This window comes from Saccharomyces kudriavzevii (genome assembly GCF_947243775.1).
Source record: "Saccharomyces kudriavzevii IFO 1802 strain IFO1802 genome assembly, chromosome: 7".
NCBI lineage: Eukaryota > Fungi > Ascomycota > Saccharomycetes > Saccharomycetales > Saccharomycetaceae > Saccharomyces > Saccharomyces kudriavzevii.
Window position 1 is genome coordinate 690,627 of NC_079278.1, and position 18,541 is coordinate 709,167.

Here is an 18,541-nt window from a genome sequence, read left to right on the forward strand (position 1 = left end):
ATATTTTTATAACTTAGCTTTTATAGAATATAGAATATTTTTTTCACTCTTTTTCATTGCCTTCTTTCTTTTATATATTCTAGCTAGGCTCAGTAAATTAGCAACTATGTGGTCCGTTGTTCGTGTGCATAAATATGTACGAGCTCTATGGTCAACTGCAATTCGTTATGTGTTACTTCATATGTGTCTAGGAAAAAAATGGTTGCTATAATATATTGGAAATATTCACTTTTTATACATTTTAGATGATATTGCCAATTAATGATGCTTGAGTGTGCTTTTGATGTTGTTTTTCCACTGGTTTTCCCATTCTTTCCTTGAAATGTCTATGGGATGATTTTCACAAATGCCAGAAGAATAGCAATCACAACGTGAATTTTATTGGTAACCCATAGATAACAGGAGCTGCACCATTCAGAAAACGTAAATGGCACACGGTCCTGGATTTGGAGACAGCATGTGAGACAGATAAATTACAGTCATTCAAATCAGCAGTACTGCCGCTAAGTCCCATCTTTTCAAAAAGTTCCTCGCTAAACTTATCGATATCTTTATCAGTCACATCCCAAAGGTTACCTAACACCATAGGACATCCTCCTAGCAAATAGGTATAAATTGTTCCAGTAGGTTCCAACTCGCCATAATACCTCATTGCTGCTGAAGAACAGCCCAACAAAAAGCTGGGGGCAACTGTGACACATTTTTTTATCTCCTTACCTCTTATATATTGTTCGCCACCACCATGCCCTATATAAACAAACAAATTGGAATTCTGCAACATGTTTAAAAGGGTTTCCTCATCTGGCTTCTCATTCATGACCAATTGAGAGGAAGGCTTCGTATCAATTATTTTCTGGAACATATCCTTGAACTTTGACTCAGTTCTTGACAAATCACCATTTGGATTCAGTACCATACTGATGTTGTCCTTAATAGACACATCAATGGGTAATTTGTAATGGAAACGTAATAAAAGTTGATTCAAGCAAACGTAAGAGGGAACACGAGTAATTGACATGTCTCTCAAAAATGTTAGACATTCCCAGGGAAACAAATGACAAGAACTGCTAACAATCAAAAACGTATGGAATATACTATTGGTTGTCATGTTTGCTCTAAATTTCTTTATCTGTTCTTCCAACTGCACGTGGAGCATGCTGAAATCAATCTCATCATAAGCATTTTCTTCTCCATGGAAGAGGAGAATATCAAGAACAAAATATATCAGATCCTCCATCTTGGAAAGAAAGTCAGCGTCCTGTGGATTGAGTTTTAAGAATAATTCTATTATCCAGTCTTGAACTTTTATAAACATTGTGGGCTTCCCATAGAGTTTCCTAGAGGGCAAGTTTTGATGTAAAATCTCGTAAAACTTGTCTTTAAATTTTACAAATAGAGAACTATCGACAATTTCAGGGCTAAAAAATCCCTGAACCCCATTAAACCAACTATTCTCAATGTTATTCAATAATGTTTGCATTCTTTTATCTAGCTCATACCTTGCGGTCCACCAAGATTTTCTTTCTTCTCTGGTTTTAATTTTGCTGGTGACCTCTACTGATGTTGTTTCATTACTTTCTTTAATAATAGAAATCAATTCCTTTCTGGCCTCCGGAAACGAAAAATGAGCTTCGTCGAGATCCCTTGAATTCGATCGTATTAACGGTAATCTTAAATGCGCCCTTCTTTTGTGCTGTGGCTCTAATTTGGATAAAAGTAAATTTCCAGTTACAGAACAAAAGTCAATAGTGATAACATTGATATCCAAATTACTATCCATTATATCCAGTTGAGCGGATGATATTGCGTCATTTTCTGTAGTAGTGGATATACTGTTAGTTGTTATTAGTGATGAAACATGGAATTTTCTGTAATCCGTCTTGTCGATATTATTCAAAGCCTTGTCAAATAACAATGGCATATGCCTCGGCAAATCAATTAAAGAAAAATCAGTGATTAAATTAACCTCAACATTATTAATATTAGTGATGTTTGAAAGAATGGTCAAAGTTAGTGAAAATAGGGAGGCGATTTTTGACAGTTCGTGATTTTCCAATGAGTCCAATTTTAAATTTTCCAAAAGCTGCTTCATCCTTTTTAATTTATCGATGGCGTCCATTCTATCAAACTTTTGTTTCATATTTTTACCTTTAGGAGTCATGTTGGATGATCTTGGAGAATCGCAAAGCTTCAATACCGTGCTATGCTTCAAAGGAGTTCTAAGTACATTACTGGACACCGTGCTAGGAACTGAAGGTGAAGAGGAGGGAATTCCAAGGGTTGACTCAAACATACCTTTGAAAAATGGATCTTCTTCCAATTGGCCCACTACATTTCGCCACATATTGTTAGCCTTATTGATTATATTCTTAGCTTTATATTCAGGCAAACAGATGCTGTCATCAATATCTTCACCGAGGTTAAGTCTCCACAGATTTGGTAAGAATGTCTTTGGTAGCTGATCACCGAAAAACAGCACCAATGACTGCTCCAATTTGACAAACTCCTCGTTATCGTACAAAAACATTGTTAAACTTGTAATATCTGCCTCAGCATCTAGGTAATCAAATGCCTTGTTGGCCTTTTTCAAAGTTACGCTTTGAAGACTGCTCTGCTCTGTTATCATATAGTATCTGTTAAGAAAATGGAGACATCTGTAAACGATAATCGGTTCCCCGAAATCGGAAAGGATTTTAGATAACTCTTTACTGTAAAATTCACAATCTCTGGCAGAACCAATACGTATATACACGTTAATAAGTTGGAAAAAACTACATGATAAACTTTTTAGTAGTGCTAGTCTCGATGCTTGTGACAGCTTTCTTTTTTTGTTAAGCAGCGATAAGGATAAATTCTGTGCTTTTTTACAATCCAACACAGCGGATACCACGTTGCCAGCTTTGACATTAAGTTTTGCACTTCCATTAAAAAGTTTTATGTTCAAAAGGATAACTTTGATGTAAAGCGACATGGGTAGCTTGTAGTCGTTATTAATATCAAATAATTCAGGCCTCACAGCAGGCAACGTTTTCCCAAAATATATTTGAAACGCTGTTAGGTCAGACTCCCACAAGTAAATATCTATTAGAGTGTCGACATGCAATAGTGCCTGCTCCATTTTCGCTGTCCGTAAATTAATCGTTCTTTGTAGTTGACTTTTTATCGCAGACGCATCATCAATCATATGTAGGCTCAGATAAGCGTCCAGTAGATAGCTATCAACGTAGAGCGTGAAACTGGAGAAATACTTTTCTTTTGATTTAATGAGGAGTGAGAGTTCGATGGATTGTTTATCAAAGCTGTTAAAATTTAAGTAGCACAACAGCATTTTAACGAAGTTCACCTCAAATGATGATATTTTTTCAGTTGCGTCATATGATCTGTTTAGCCATTTATTCATATACATTTTAGTTATGTTTGACAGATTTGTTGTTAGATGTTTACTCATATCCAGGTTCAGCAAATACGCTATCCTGATTAATAGCTCATACTTATTCAGTAAGTGTAGTTTATCCAATTTACAGTTCAGCGCAGAAGAATCCAAGTCAAATTTCCCCTTCAATGAACAGAATATCATCCTGGTCAACTGTGACCAAGTTCCGGAAGGAATGCTTTCTATAGACGAGCTGCCATATAATATTGAAAGCATAACCTCAGAACAATTCGAAAATTCTATGAACTTGGTGGTTTTTAGGCGTGTGAAACAATGTACGAATACGTTCTGACAAAAATCAAAAATAAAAGATAACGAATCATTTCGTACCATACAATATACATTGAACAAATAGCAGAAAACCTCAAGCTTTTTTTGAATACTCTGGGCGCTTGATACGAATTTTTCAAATTTCATTATAGTTCGATGAGTCGCTTTTGAATCATTATCGAGCAAAAGACTTCTGATTTCCAAACAAGTGGTCTTTAATAGAAAAGAATGGCTCTTGAATAAAACAGAGGCATTGAAAAACAGACTGATAACGTTTGCTAGTCGTTTGAATTCTCCATAATCGATGCAGATTTCAGATAAAATGGTCAGGAGTTGAGATAATGAGTCAGCGGCTGGTCCGTCCTCGATGGATTTGATGTTTGAATTGATGTAAATGATGTTACGATCAAATTGCCTTAAAATATCCCTATTCTTACACAAACCTTCTAGTCGAATAGTAGACCAAAGACACACTAAACATCTTAATGTCACAGACACATGCCCCTTTTTATTTTGCAAAGAATCTGTTGCGCTTTCCAGCACTACGCTCAAATCATCGAGAGAAATGCAGGACCAAAGAAGGCGATTTTCATTCATGTCACAGCATTCGCTAAGCTCTTTTTTCACTCTTGTCACGCCTTGCATATCGGCTGCTTCTTCGTAGACCAAAAGATCTAGGAGCATTATCTTATCCAGGCCACCGTACAACTTGGAATATGATGAGTAAAATGAGTTTAAATATACTTTATTAGGTCCCATGTCGAGATAACTTTTATGGAGAAGTTTTTTGCTAAAACTATCAGTACTGATATTCTCGACGTAGTTTTTGAAAGGTAGTTTGTACTGCTTGATATATTGTAAAAATTTCAGTCCAAATAAGATTTTACAAGTTGATGTGACAGAAAAGAAGCTCAAAACTATTTTTATAAGCGCATGCATTTTGAGATTAGGGTCTTTCAGCAGGAACCTTTCGTCATGGGAAAATATTTCCAACACATGCGGTAAATACTCTTCCACGAGCTTTCTCTTCAGTATAAGCTGCAGTGCCAATATTTTTAAATTTGAAAGGTAGTATTCATTCCATGTATTGAAGTCTGCAAGAAGAATATTTTTCAGATTATGAGCTTGAAATAGGTTCGTTTCATTGTAAAGAGAAATGATTTCAGATGACGCTAGTCCTAATGCGTTAAAATTGATAAGTTTGACAATTATCATCATGTGTTGCTTGACAGTGGAGTTCATATGGCTCAACATATGACGGCTTTTTAATAGGTAATATATCGAAGTTAATGAACGGTCAACACTAGTGATATTTTCCATGGCAAATTCTGCATTGCTGCTTGCAGTCTTCAGAAAGTCACGTATTATATTATTATGCATTGTAAGTATCCCATCAAAATCAGTTGGATTGTCTCCAGTCAACATCGAAGCTGCCGTTCTTACTTGGTTTCCGTGATGCACTTTTTCCAATGTTTCGTTCAATAAATAACAATTTTTCGTCATTGGAGTATTCGGGCTAATCTCATTCAACGGATCCTCTTGTTTTACCATCATCTCCCGATTTGAAATGTCTTCGCACTTAGACTAAGTGATGCTAGGTTCCCCGAAGAAACGTAGTGATGGAGTCAATGTTTACTATGATCGTAGTTGAAAGAAAAAGAAAAAAAATGTTATAGCCAGGTATTTTAATTAATCTTGTTGCAAATAAATGGTCCCGACGTCCTTTACAATAGATTGTATGTATTCCTTTGAATGGGAATGATCTAATTATTGATGGCTTTCCGCTTTGAATGCGCAATGTTATGTGGAGGGCTTTGTATCCATGTACTTGTTTAAGTTTGTTTACCTCTTTTCTGTAAGGACCCGTTAAGCTTGAAAAGAAGGAAAACAAAAACAAACACCAAAAAATAGAAACAGTAAAGATATGCGGATAAGTTGTTGCTCAAGAAACGAATTAAAGAAGACTGTGAGTGGATAGACATTTTCTGGTGGAATGAATTTGGAGACACTGAAACAGGGAGCTCACACTACCCAAATCCATGAAACCTTAATACAGTTGGATACCTGTCGCGATGAGCCAGTAGACCTCGAGATCTCGATGGTCCTTATCAAGTTTGTTCTTCCGGTGTATCCATCGCTACCGGAAAAGACGAAGGTCATCCTAAGACGTCTAGTGTCCAAGTCGTTCACGTTTTTAGCTCATCTGGTAACTTTCTCCGCAACACTATATGAACATGATGAGTTGAGAGAAATACGCATATACCAAGAGTTTTTAGAAGGCGTTATTAGTCTCGAACCGGGATGTTTAAATTTTTATCTAAAGACAAGTGCTGACAGAAGCGTGGACCGTAGTAGTGTCAAGGCCTTCTTCTTCGGGAGCAAGATATTCAATTCATTGGCCAGCCGGGTTGATATAGCGAAATACTTAGAATACCTACGAATTCAGTGGAAGTTTATCCTTGAAAATAATGAGATAGTTAAAATTAATACGCCTGGATTCCTAGGTGAATGGCTAGTATCAACAATTCTGCTCAGCCCTGCGCTGGCAGCAGATATACTATTTGGTGAGTTATTCTTATTGAAAGAGTCATATTTCTCTTCACTTCAAAAAATAGTATCAGCTAGCAGTCCCTTAGACCAAAGGAGGCTAATTTGTAAGTTTTTAGTACCATACATTCAAGTTCACTTGACTGTAGACAATTTGAATGATGTTAGGAAGATTTTAAGGCGGTTCAATCTCAATAAAATCATGAGTCCATCCGTATTGTTGGAAATTCAGTCTCTTTCTTTAAGGGAGATTATAATCAGTTTGCTGAACAATCGTTCTTCTACAAAGCTTGCCAGTGCTTTGATTAATAAATTTGAAGATTTCGCGGATGATGATGGTGACGATGTGGATACAAAAACTTGCGAATTACTCGTGCTTCTTATAGTACATAACCTGAGCAAGACCCAGAAGGAAGGAATATCACATAGCGAGCAATTTCTAAATGGTGTGACTAAACACTTAACCAGTAATCAACGTGAGGCCAGGGAGCGGGCAATGTTTATTGCCAAGCTTTTATCAGATGGTGAACTTAAGTATGAGAGTGATTTTAAAATTCGTATACCGAACTTAAAGTTCGAAAGCAATAGTGAGAATGAAGCCATCAATTTTCAATCCTTGAGAAGTTCACCTGGATCCAATATCCGAACGGTTGCCCGTAATAATGAAATTGTGGAAGTTTCAGATCATGTCCAAACCCTTTCATTGGACCGTGACGATAGCGATGATGATGACGAAGAAGAGGGGCATGTTATGCGGATTGTATTTTTGAAAGATTTAATGAAAGAGTACGAACAAAGCGGTGAATCTCGAAAATCCCCGTTAATACCACTTTTAAAGCAAACGGTAAAGCTGATGCGACAAAAGATGGATTTCCCATTAGAGGTTGGTTATTATGCTCAAGCCATCATGTCAAGCATAACGTGTTTGAATAATGAATTCGATGAATCCCCCTTCGAACAGTGGAGAATCAATGCCTTAGTAAGCATACTAGTCATTCTTCCAGAAAAGGTTACGGACGCAATAACTATTCTATTCAACTCAGAATTGTCATTGCAACAAAGGATGTCGTTATTATCTGCGTTAGGTCTTTCTGCAAGAGAGTTGAGGGGTTTTGACGATCCAACCATCGTTAAACCTAAGTTCGATTTTCCTACAAGCCGTCTACCGTGGGATAGCCAAAATTATGACAGTGCAAAACCTGTTGAAATTCAAGAATCATCAGCGCTTATGAGGGAGACGAAAATGGTGTGGAAGTCCAAAAAACTGGATGGGGGTCAAGAAAAGGAAACGCAAAACCGGTTTAAAAAGCACGCCAATCTATTTTTTTATCCATTGGCACACGGATGGTTGAATGGAATCGACGTAGGAACATATAACCAGCTTTTCAAGTCGCATTATTTGACCACACTGCGCATCGTATACTCTTGTGCCAATCCGGCCCATGATTTTGAAGTGATGACACAATTGATGGATCAAGTCATTAGTTCAGCAATAGAAGAGGGAATTCCTCTAGACTATAGTCAATAGCATAGTGGCGCATGCCGATTCTTTCGATATATACTTGGATACATACAGCCACGTTTTTTGTGCGTCATTGCTCTTTACTGCATTGCATGTAATTCTACTTTGTCGGCCGACTCATGCAGCTGGAAAAAAGAGCTAAAAGAAAAGACCATAAAAGAGTTGTTTGAAAAGGGTTGGGCAGCAACCTTCAAGAAATCGTGCATTTTTAGAGCATTGGCCCAACCAGTTAAGGCATTGAATTTTTTAAAGGTCTCACCTTGACAAGTTAAAGGATAGGATATGTCATTTTTTGATTCTTTACGTCAAAAAGCTCCATTCTTAGACAAGCTGGCTGACAGTTTCGCTCCGACGTTAACCAGAGATCAGAAATTCAGGTTGAAGTACAAACTGCCAGCCAGTGAAAACATTTTAGAAGACACAAATGCTGAAGTTTCATTTGCAACTTCCAATGGAGATGGTAATAAACATTCTGATATGGTGAGCAATAAAGGAAGAAAAACTGCCTATGTTTATTCTGGGAGACTGTTTTTAACACCTCATTTCCTAGTATTTCGGGATGCGTTCGATCATTCTTCGTGTATACTAATATTGAACATCTCTACCATCAAGCGTGTGGAGAGATCGCCATCCGAATCATATGAATTTGCTCTTTTGGTGACTTTGTACACAGGAGCAAAGGTTCTGATCCAGTTTATCGGTATACGTTATAGATCAGAGCAATTTTGTAGCCAGTTGAAGTCAAATTTGAAAGAGAATATCCCTAATGCCAAGAATCTACCTGCTTTTTTGGAGACTTCTTATTCTGAATTTTTAATTGCAAAAAATATACTAGGTAAAAAAGATATAGCTGTACCCAGGGCAGGTCTTGGTCAACATTTCAAATATCCTGGAAATCATACTATGGCCAAGGAAAAGGCCAAGTTGAGGTTATGGTTCGACTACTTCAAAGAAAATGGAAGAAACTTGGCTGTTGTTCAAACCCATATGTTCAGAAAACTGGTTAGAATTGGTATCCCAAATCGAATGAGAGGTGAAATTTGGGAGTTATGCTCAGGTGCAATGTATATGCGTTATGCAAACGCAGGAGAATACGAAAAGATATTGAACGATAATACCGGTAAAACGTCACAAGCTATTGATGAAATCGAAAAAGATTTAAAAAGATCACTACCAGAATATTCAGCATACCAGACTGAAGAAGGCATTCAAAGGTTGAGAAATGTCTTGACAGCCTACTCATGGAAAAATCCCGACGTTGGATATTGTCAGGCCATGAATATAGTTGTTGCCGGATTCTTAATATTCATGTCTGAAGAACAGGCTTTTTGGTGTTTATGTAACCTATGTGACATTTACGTTCCAGGTTATTATTCAAAGACAATGTATGGTACACTGTTAGACCAAAAAGTGTTCGAGTCCTTTGTGGAGGACCGAATGCCAGTGCTTTGGGAATATATTGTCCAGCATGACATTCAACTATCCGTGGTATCCTTACCTTGGTTCTTGTCGTTGTTTTTTACTTCAATGCCTCTAGAATATGCTGTTAGAATAATGGACATTTTTTTCATGAACGGATCTATTACATTATTTCAAGTGGCATTGGCGGTTCTGAAAATAAATGCTGATGATATCTTACAAGCTGATGATGATGGGATGTTTATTGCCATCATTAAACATTATTTCCAAACTCTGGGTCAAAGTGCACACCCAGATTCAAGCGACATAAAATACAGGCAAATCACGAGATTTCAAGAATTGTTGGTTACAGCTTTTAAAGAGTTTAGTGTCATCACCGAAGAAATGGCAATGCAAGTAAGACACAAATATGAAAAGGGCATATTTCAAAACATTGAGACTTTTATGAAAAGAACGCAACTGCGTCACATGCCCAGAACTTTTAATCTTTCTAGTGAGAACTTGTCCAACATTTATGACATGTTTTACCAAAGTATAGAAACCTACAAGATTAGTATGGGAACTGGATCATCCAATATGGGCTTTGAAGTATTCATTCAGTTTTTGAGTAAGTTCTGTGATTCGTGTAGACCATGTGGAAAAGATAGCGATCCAGCTTTCCGTAAGCAAAAGAGGAATTTCTTGCAAAGGTTGTTTGACAATTGGGATTCTGCTCATATTGGCGAGTTGACATTAAACGATGTGGTAACCGGCTTAGATAAATTATTGACTGTTGACCTTTTACAGGCTATAAACTATTTTTTCTCTTTATATGACGCTGACGATGATGGTGAGCTGCACAGAGAAGAAGTTTTGCAATTATCAGAAGGACTATTACTGTTGACAGAACCTTGGAAGAGCGGTAGATACGTGGATCTGCTGACAAAGAAGCACATTGAAGATGATATTGCCGAAAGTATTATCAAGGAAAGCGGAGAAGAGATAATTACCATGAATCAGATCGAGCTACCAACAGGCGTTACCATTGATGAAGAAAAATACAAAGCTGAGCAAGCAGAAAGATACTTAAAGGCTGCAAGCAATTTTTTACAAAGATCTTTTGAATATGCCAAGGCAATTGATCTCGCGGAAGAAATAAATTTGATCGATCTGTCTGATGATGAAGATGAAGACGAAGAAAAGCACACAGCGAAATTGAAGCGAATGGAGAGCATAAAGGCAAATGCTGCCTTAGATCCCACTCACCCGAAAGTTATAGACCTGCCCACTTTCAGGATGATCATTCTGGCAGATGAAACGTATGAACTTTTCTTCTCCAATACCTTACGATCATCCATTCACGTCGACGAACGCATCAATATCAATAACAAAAACAAAGTTTTCAGAAGTATGTTCGATGGTATATTGGCAGACGGTAAAAGAGTTGCCGAACAAGTTCGTCGCCGTGTCGATTCCGTAGCAACCAGAAATAGCATCACTTCTGCAGAAAGCACGCCAACTGCGGCAGCAGGTTCGGCAACTACCAAAGAAGAAAAGTACGATGATTTGGACGACTTCACATCCGACCATCAATCTGAGCATGAAGAACTCTTGCAAAATTCTTGGTTTGAAATTGACGATGCCAACGAAAATAATGCTAACACTATGCAGGAGAGGCCTTTTGAACCTTTATCAAAAAACTCAACGGACAAGAATTCCAATCTTATTGAATTTGAAGCATAGTCGTTTGTATATCAGTCTTATACCTTCCAAAACTCTTATACATTCTCTATATATATATATATATATTTAACACAACGTCCACCAGGATTGATGAAATCATTTCTCATTAGTGCGGATTCCCGGAGCGAAAAAGCCTGAGCTCTAGTTTGGCTTGTACAATGAGTGGCGAAATAAAAAGGTGGAAATAGCTACCAAAGAAGGTATACCATTTGCAAGTGGCACGTGCGGAATATCAGGACATAGGATTCTACTCAACATGCTAGGTGCAAGTTCTTTTATGCTGGGTCTTCGACCCACTATGAAAATGTTTCTCCGTAGCAACATTTCTCTGGCACCATCAAGGACTTTCGTTTCATATATTGGGAGGCCACAGGGCGTAATTAAATTGATAAATGCTCCAAATCTGATAAACAAAAGTATAGCTCTCCAGCAAACTATACCGAAAAGATTCTTTTCGCAAGCATCGATTTTAAAATCAAGGTGGAAACCGATTTTCAATGAAGAGACAACCAATCGATATACGCGTTTGAACAGGTTTCAACAGTATCAGCAACAGAGAAGTAGCGGCAATTCACTAGGTTCCATGACCTTTTTAGGTCTTTCATTGATGGCGGGAGTCTATTTTGTTTCTCCTTATTTGTTCGAACACGTTCCGCCGTTTACGTACTTTAAAACACATCCAAAAAATCTGGTATACGCATTATTAGGAATTAATGTTGCTGTTTTTGGGTTATGGCAACTACCAAAATGCTGGAAATTCTTGCAGAAGTATATGTTACTGCAAAAGGATCATATAACTAGCAAATTTTCCATAATCGGAAGTGCGTTTTCACATCAGGAGTTTTGGCATTTGGGTATGAATATGCTAGCATTGTGGTCCTTTGGGGTTTCTCTCTCAACGATGTTGGGCGCGTCCAATTTTTTTTCCTTGTATATTAATAGTGCTATTGCAGGGTCCATGTTTTCGTTATGGTACCCAAAACTTGCGCGCTTGGCTATTGTTGGTCCTAGCCTGGGCGCTAGTGGTGCCCTTTTTGGGGTTTTGGGATGCTTTTCGTATTTGTTTCCTCATGCCAAAATATTGCTATTTGTCTTTCCTGTTCCAGGCGGTGCCTGGGTAGCATTCTTGGCTTCAGTGGCATGGAATGCGGCTGGTTGTGCCTTGAGGTGGGGATCGTTTGATTATGCTGCGCATCTAGGTGGCTCCCTGATGGGAGTCTTCTATGGATGGTATATTAGTAAAGCTGTAGAGAAGCAACGGCAGCGTCGTCTACAGAGCGCTGGTAAATGGTTCTAATCGTTCACTAAGAAACATTTCATTTGACTTATTGTAAATAACGCTATGATTTCTATGTACTCGATCTTATTTATGCATTCAAAAAATAATATTACTGCTTTTTAATGTTGTATGTACAAGATAGACCGTGGAAACAAAGAACATATTGAACGGAGCGAATATATAGTGCAACTTTGGAGGTATTACTTCCTATTTTTTAGTAGTCCCTCTTTAACAAGAAAATACTCATTTTTGGATTCTGCAGCAAGCCCCGTTGCTTTCCAAGATCCACTGACCTCACCCAGCTCCACATCCTGCGTTTGATGGTCTATGCCTTCTAATAGCTTTTCATAGCTCAATCGCGTCGTTTTTCTTTTCATCAATCGAGCATCATATTCCTTCATTTCCTCTTCACCATTGACAGGAATGTTATGTAGCCTGCTGATGAATGATAACTGTTTTGCTAGCCGCATTTGAATCCCTTCAATATCCGCTCCTTCTAGGGGAAGTCCTGATAATCGAAGCAACTTCTTCAGAACCTCTACAGGTGGTAACTTGAGCTTTTCTTCTCCCACATTCGTTGCTAAATATTCATGAACAGACCACACAGGTTCCGATAGAAAATCCTTTATTTGATTCATATTCTCAAATTTTTTACCGATCCTTGCCCCTTCCGTTGATGCTAAGCGATGACTGCCAAAATGATTGAACCCACCCGCTATGTGTATTCGGCATAGACGCCATCTACTGTACATGGCGCTGGCCTATGATTAAGTCTCTTAACCCAGAATAAAGCTCGAAATACCGATTGCTGTAGTCCCCTTGTTGTTATATTGAATTGTTGATGGCATGTCGTTTGTAGTGACGATTCCTTCCTGTGAAAAAAAAAAAAAAGAAAATTTTCTGCGATGAGATGAGGTGAGAAAACTGAAAAATTTTGGATGGTTATTAGCAAAGTATATGATAATTTGCATTTGTGTCTCTGAGACATATTTTACAGTTATAGCAAACATTAAAATATCAGTGACACCTATTTAGATAATGAGAATTAAGAAGAAGAACACCAGAGGTAATGCCAGAAACTTTATCACCAGATCTCAAGCTGTGAGAAAGTTGCAGGTTTCTCTTGCCGATTTCAGAAGGTTATGTATATTCAAAGGTATCTATCCAAGAGAACCAAGGAATAAAAAGAAGGCAAACAAGGGTTCCACTGCACCAACTACTTTTTACTATGCCAAGGATATTCAATACCTAATGCATGAGCCCGTTCTAGCCAAATTTAGAGAACACAAGACTTTTGCTAGAAAATTAACAAGAGCCTTAGGTAGAGGTGAAGTTTCTTCTGCTAAAAGGTTAGAGGGAAACAGAGACACCTATACTTTAGATCACATTATCAAGGAACGTTATCCAAGTTTCCCAGATGCTCTTAGGGATATTGACGATGCCTTGAATATGTTATTTCTCTTTTCTAATTTGCCCTCCACGAATCAAGTTTCATCGAAGATTATCGGTGATACTCAGAAAATTTGTAACCAATGGTTAGCTTATGTCGCCAAAGAACGTTTGATTCGGAAGGTGTTCGTATCCATTAAAGGTGTCTACTATCAAGCTAATATTAAAGGTGAAGAAGTTAGATGGCTAGTTCCTTTCAAGTTCCCGGAAAATATTCCAAGTGATGTCGACTTTAGGATTATGTTAACCTTCTTAGAATTCTATTCGACTCTATTGCATTTCGTTTTATACAAACTATACACTGATAGTGGGTTGATCTATCCGCCAAAATTGGATCTTGAAAAGGATAAAATCATAAGTGGTTTGTCATCGTATATTCTAGAATCTGGACAAGAAGATAACCTATTACAACTTGACCCAACTGACGTAAAGAAAGACGTGCAAATTGAAAGCTTGGACGCATCGACGTTAAAATCAGCCTTGAACGCTGATGAGGCAAACCGTGAAGAAACTAACGAAGAGGAACGAGAAGAAAGGGAACAAGAGCTAGAACAAGAGCTAGAACAAAACGAGGAAGCGGAACTAGATATTTTTGAAGACAAGAACAAGAATAAGGGTGACGTCTTGGTACAACCAAGTAAATATGACTCCCCAGCTGCCTCTTTATTTTCTAATTTTTCTTTTTACGTTGGTAGAGAAGTTCCAATAGATATTCTTGAATTTTTAATCCTATCTTGTGGTGGTAATATCATCAGTGAAGCCGCATTGGATCGAATTGAGAACAAGAAAGATATCGACATGTCTAAAATCACTCACCAAATTGTTGATAGACCAGCATTGAAAAATAAGGTTGCTGGTAGAACATACATTCAACCTCAATGGATATTTGATTGTATTAATAAAGGTGAGTTGGTTCCTGCCAACAAGTATCTTCCAGGTGAGGCACTTCCACCTCATTTGAGTCCATGGGGTGATGCCCTCGGTTACGACCCAACCGCTCCTGTTGAAGAAGGTGAAGAAAGTGAAAGTGAAGCTGAAGCTGAAGTTGAAGTTGCAGAAGATGATCAAGAAGTTGTTCCTGAAGAAGATGACGAAGATGACGAAGAGTTACAAGCCCAAAAAGAACTGGAATTGGAAGCACAAGGTGTGAAGTATTCAGAGGCAGACGCCAGTAAAGATGCTACCAAGCCAAAGAACAAAAAGAGAAAGATCGATGAAGAAGAAGAAGAAAAGAAATTGAAGATGATTATGATGAGTAACAAGCAAAAGAAACTTTACAAAAAAATGAAGTACTCTAATGCTAAGAAGGAGGAACAAACTGAGAGCTTGAAAAAGAAAAAGAAGCAAATTGCCAAACACAAAGCTAAATTGGGTAAGTTGAATTCTAAAAAATAGTATGCCTTTCCTTTTTGCTAGCGTTCAAAGATTTTCTTCTAAATTACCATCTTTTTTTCCTTTATAATCGTCGATATATCAACATCACCATATAACTACATATCTGTACGTGTAGAGATATGAATACCTGTATATTAAAAATAGTTACGTTTCTCTTCTATATATTTTTCCAAAATTTATGTAGCAGGAAATCTGCAGTAGTGTTTAGGTGTCATTGTCATATCAAAATGTTTCCATGTGCCACCCTCGAGTCCATTGATTGTCTATCCGGTACGCTTAGTTCTATATAACCTTGTAGTTCCTTTTTTAAATTCATTAGAACGGTCTCTGTATAATTTATACGATCAATATCGGTTCCTCTGTTAACATTAATATATGCCTTTATTAAGAATCCTCCATTGGTAATTTGTGAATTCCCCGCTTCTTGTATTTGCCAGATTTTTTGTAACTCCAATATCAAGCCATGCCTCATAAAGAATTTGACACCAATTGTGAGGTATTGATACTCAAATACATATCCGAATCCGCTCATGAGTGAGGATATTGATGGGTTCTCACCCGCTGAAGATAATATAATAGTCTCGGCAATCGTCTGCATTGAGACACTTCTATTATTTCCTGCGGCAGGAATATCTGAAATTTGTAATGACCAAGGGGAACACGATCTGTTTGAAGGTGTGGAACTTGCATCCATATCGACGTCCACGATATCATTTTCATTTACAATTTGTCCTGCATGTTCACTGCCATTTTTAATCTCGGTGGTGGTGCTGGCATTGCTTGTGTGAAGAACTTCATTATGCAAAATATTCCTCGTCATAACATAGCTAAGCGAGATTGTATCGTTTGTAAAGGACTTCAAAATTTTAAAGTTCAGTGGCTGACCAACCATTGTTTCATTGATTAAGTAGGAAAATGGCAATTCTTTGGTAAGCTTTATTCTATTCGGCTCAACCAATTGATTCCTGGAATTTACATTTTCGACGTCGTAAGATGGATTTGGTTTCCAAACAGTACATAGGCTATTGTATAATAGCGGTGGATTACCAGATATTGTAGTCAGCGTTGATATTAATAAATCGTAACCATCATCACTAATGTATCCAAATAAACTCAACTGCTGAACCATGTTTTTTTGTTAGTCCAGGCTACGTTAACTGGAATATGCAACTTTTGACCTCTTTTCCTATTTTGGTTCTTTTCTTTTCTACATTTCAGATGTTTTATGAATTTCTATAATATTATTTTATTTTTCTCTAGAACAAAAGCAAAGCGAAAGGTATTTCAATATTTTAACCTGTGTGTCTAGATAAAGCCGATCTCGGTAGACAATAGCTAGTAGAAACCCTGGAACTTTAGTAAGAATACATAATGGCTGTAGATGTACCTCGTGCTGTAATCAATAAACTCATGCTGTTTACCGCAGCAATGGTCGTACTACCTGTGCTTACTTTTTTCATTATTCAGCAATTTACACCGAATACTTTAGTCAGTGGAGGTTTGGCTGCTGCAATGGCCAACGTCGTTCTGATTGTTTATATTGTTGTAGCCTTCCATGAGGATACTGAAGATCATAAAGTTGATGGTGACAAAAAGGAAGATTGATTGAATGAGAAAATTTTTGTGTTGTTTTGAAGAGCATATATTTAATATAGAGAAGGCTAAATAAAAAAAAGTAGCATTAAATGTTATGAATAATTGGATTATATTTGCACATAAACCAATCATTTACGTATATTTATTTAAAATATATGAGTAAATATAACGATTAATTGTTTTTCTTTATTGGGTTGGTAGATTTTTCCAATGCACCGTAAGAGATATCCAAATCTGATATCCAAGAAAGGGCAATGATCAAAATGAACAATAGCAAAGCAGAAACAATTAAGCACATTAGTAATCCTTCAGTCCAAATAGAGCTTAAAATATCATCGTCACCGTGTTTACCTTCATCGTTATCATGATGGCTCAAAATGTCTTTTGCGGCAAAAATATCGTCATCAGCATCGATGGTCCCGACAGTGTTGATAATAACAGTCAAATCATTATCAGACTTATCTCCTAAAAATAGCAAGCAAGACTCAATGAATTCATCCAATCTGTTCGAGTCGTAAGTATTCGAAGTAAATTTGAACAACACGATGCTCTTATCATCCAAGGAGTACTCATACAGTAATTCAGAAGCACTTTGAGGTAATTCATCTACTGTGAATTGCTCCGTAATGGAAGATAAGGATTGGGGGATGTTCAAAGGTGATTCGTCATTGACAGTTAAGGCGACATCATTGGAAAAAAATCTTTCAAAAAATGGGTATTCTTCGATGTGGTCGTCTAATATCACGTTATCCAATAATGAAAAGTTGTCAAATTCAAATATAGCAACGGCGCTGTCAACAGATGATATCACATCCGCTGTTGAAGAGACAGTGCCAAAGTTATCCAAGTTGCTCTCTTTGTCAAGTAAAACAAAGGAAGAACTTTGCTTGAATGAAGTTGCCTGAACAGTTTTGGAAAGGGACCATGAGAAGGTTAAAACGAAAAAAGCGTATAGCTGACCGAATATCATTGCTATAACTTTGTAACTCGAGCGTGGAATATGGGGTCACAGCAGTAGTTATTATCAATGATTTTTTACCCTTTTTATTCATGCTTTAAAAATTATCAACCGTTTGTTCTTATATAAGAAATAGCGTTTTGTCTTCCCTTCGTGACCCGTGATATATTTTGATATCGCAGAAAAGTTGCAGCATAATAAAAGTGTGACAACGATCGAAAAGTATTGTTGCGTGTTTTTCTATAATCAAGGAAAAAGGCCATTGTTGTGTACGTTGTGGCCATGTATGCAACTCATTTTCCGTTGAAACGTTTAATCAAGCTTTTGCGATTTTACTTTAGCAATTCAAGACAGAAAACCAAAAAGTACAAAACATAAACTTCTTGCTTGCAACAGTCACTAATGCCCTACAATAGTTGCAATTAGAGTACAGTGATGTAGCCAATTGTTCAATATGCTCATCTTTACTTTGGTCTGCTTCATAGTTGTTTCGTTGGTTTTAAGAAATTTTTTTTGGCCAAAGAAATGTAGTATCTAACTGAAATATATTAGGATACCCATGCAAAACTGAGGTATACTCCAATCTCTTACTTGGTCCTACTCTCCTTAAAAAGAGAGAAAGCTTGATATGTTACGCACCACATTCATATATTAAACGTTGGGAAAGTATTGAGATGTCAAATAACCATGGATTCTGTATACCGATCTTATTCGGTGATCGGTTTGGGAATCCACTCTTGTCGAAGGCCCTGGTATTACTAAAAGTCTTCCTCTAGAATTTAAGATACCATGGAAGGGAATCGGCGACTTACATAATTTTATTCTTATTTCCTACTTCATTTTTATACGTCGTTACGCATTGATCCTATTGCATTATCAATCCTTGCACTTCAGCTTCCACTAAATTTGATGACTGTTCTGAATCTTATTTCACTGGTCTGATAATTTTCG

At 37.3% G+C, this 18,541-nt stretch overlaps 9 protein-coding genes across 9 annotated transcripts; 5 read left to right on the plus strand and 4 right to left on the minus strand.

Annotated features, from left to right (window-relative positions):
• Nucleotides 1-364: 364 nt before the first annotated feature.
• On the minus strand, nt 365-5,257 carry ESP1 (separase; the record flags this gene model as incomplete). The annotated part of the gene is made up of 1 exon (XM_056228111.1): nt 365-5,257. One exon carries the CDS (start codon nt 5,255-5,257, stop codon nt 365-367), a length of 4,893 nt encoding a protein of 1,630 aa, XP_056087865.1.
• Nucleotides 5,258-5,696: 439 nt separating this feature from the next.
• On the plus strand, nt 5,697-7,778 carry TEL2 (Tel2p; the record flags this gene model as incomplete). The annotated part of the gene is made up of 1 exon (XM_056228112.1): nt 5,697-7,778. One exon carries the CDS (start codon nt 5,697-5,699, stop codon nt 7,776-7,778), a length of 2,082 nt encoding a protein of 693 aa, XP_056087866.1.
• Nucleotides 7,779-8,054: 276 nt separating this feature from the next.
• Nucleotides 8,055-10,913, plus strand: MDR1 (GTPase-activating protein MDR1; the record flags this gene model as incomplete). The annotated part of the gene is made up of 1 exon (XM_056228113.1): nt 8,055-10,913. One exon carries the CDS (start codon nt 8,055-8,057, stop codon nt 10,911-10,913), a length of 2,859 nt encoding a protein of 952 aa, XP_056087867.1.
• A 256-nt stretch (nt 10,914-11,169) lies between these two features.
• Nucleotides 11,170-12,210, plus strand: PCP1 (rhomboid protease PCP1; the record flags this gene model as incomplete). Its single annotated transcript, XM_056228114.1, has 1 exon — nt 11,170-12,210. One exon carries the CDS (start codon nt 11,170-11,172, stop codon nt 12,208-12,210), a length of 1,041 nt encoding a protein of 346 aa, XP_056087868.1.
• Nucleotides 12,211-12,392: 182 nt separating this feature from the next.
• On the minus strand, nt 12,393-12,944 carry GTF1 (glutamyl-tRNA(Gln) amidotransferase subunit F; the record flags this gene model as incomplete). Its single annotated transcript, XM_056228116.1, has 1 exon — nt 12,393-12,944. One exon carries the CDS (start codon nt 12,942-12,944, stop codon nt 12,393-12,395), a length of 552 nt encoding a protein of 183 aa, XP_056087869.1.
• Nucleotides 12,945-13,230: 286 nt separating this feature from the next.
• Nucleotides 13,231-15,036, plus strand: NOP7 (mRNA-binding ribosome synthesis protein NOP7; the record flags this gene model as incomplete). Its single annotated transcript, XM_056228117.1, has 1 exon — nt 13,231-15,036. One exon carries the CDS (start codon nt 13,231-13,233, stop codon nt 15,034-15,036), a length of 1,806 nt encoding a protein of 601 aa, XP_056087870.1.
• Nucleotides 15,037-15,253: 217 nt separating this feature from the next.
• SRB5 (Srb5p) lies at nt 15,254-16,165 on the minus strand (the record flags this gene model as incomplete). Its single annotated transcript, XM_056228118.1, has 1 exon — nt 15,254-16,165. One exon carries the CDS (start codon nt 16,163-16,165, stop codon nt 15,254-15,256), a length of 912 nt encoding a protein of 303 aa, XP_056087871.1.
• A 242-nt stretch (nt 16,166-16,407) lies between these two features.
• On the plus strand, nt 16,408-16,641 carry VMA21 (Vma21p; the record flags this gene model as incomplete). The annotated part of the gene is made up of 1 exon (XM_056228119.1): nt 16,408-16,641. One exon carries the CDS (start codon nt 16,408-16,410, stop codon nt 16,639-16,641), a length of 234 nt encoding a protein of 77 aa, XP_056087872.1.
• Nucleotides 16,642-16,804: 163 nt separating this feature from the next.
• On the minus strand, nt 16,805-17,602 carry VOA1 (Voa1p; the record flags this gene model as incomplete). Its single annotated transcript, XM_056228120.1, has 1 exon — nt 16,805-17,602. The coding sequence occupies one exon, from the start codon at nt 17,600-17,602 to the stop codon at nt 16,805-16,807; it is 798 nt and encodes a 265-aa protein (XP_056087873.1).
• Between the last annotated feature and the right edge of the window lie 939 nt (nt 17,603-18,541).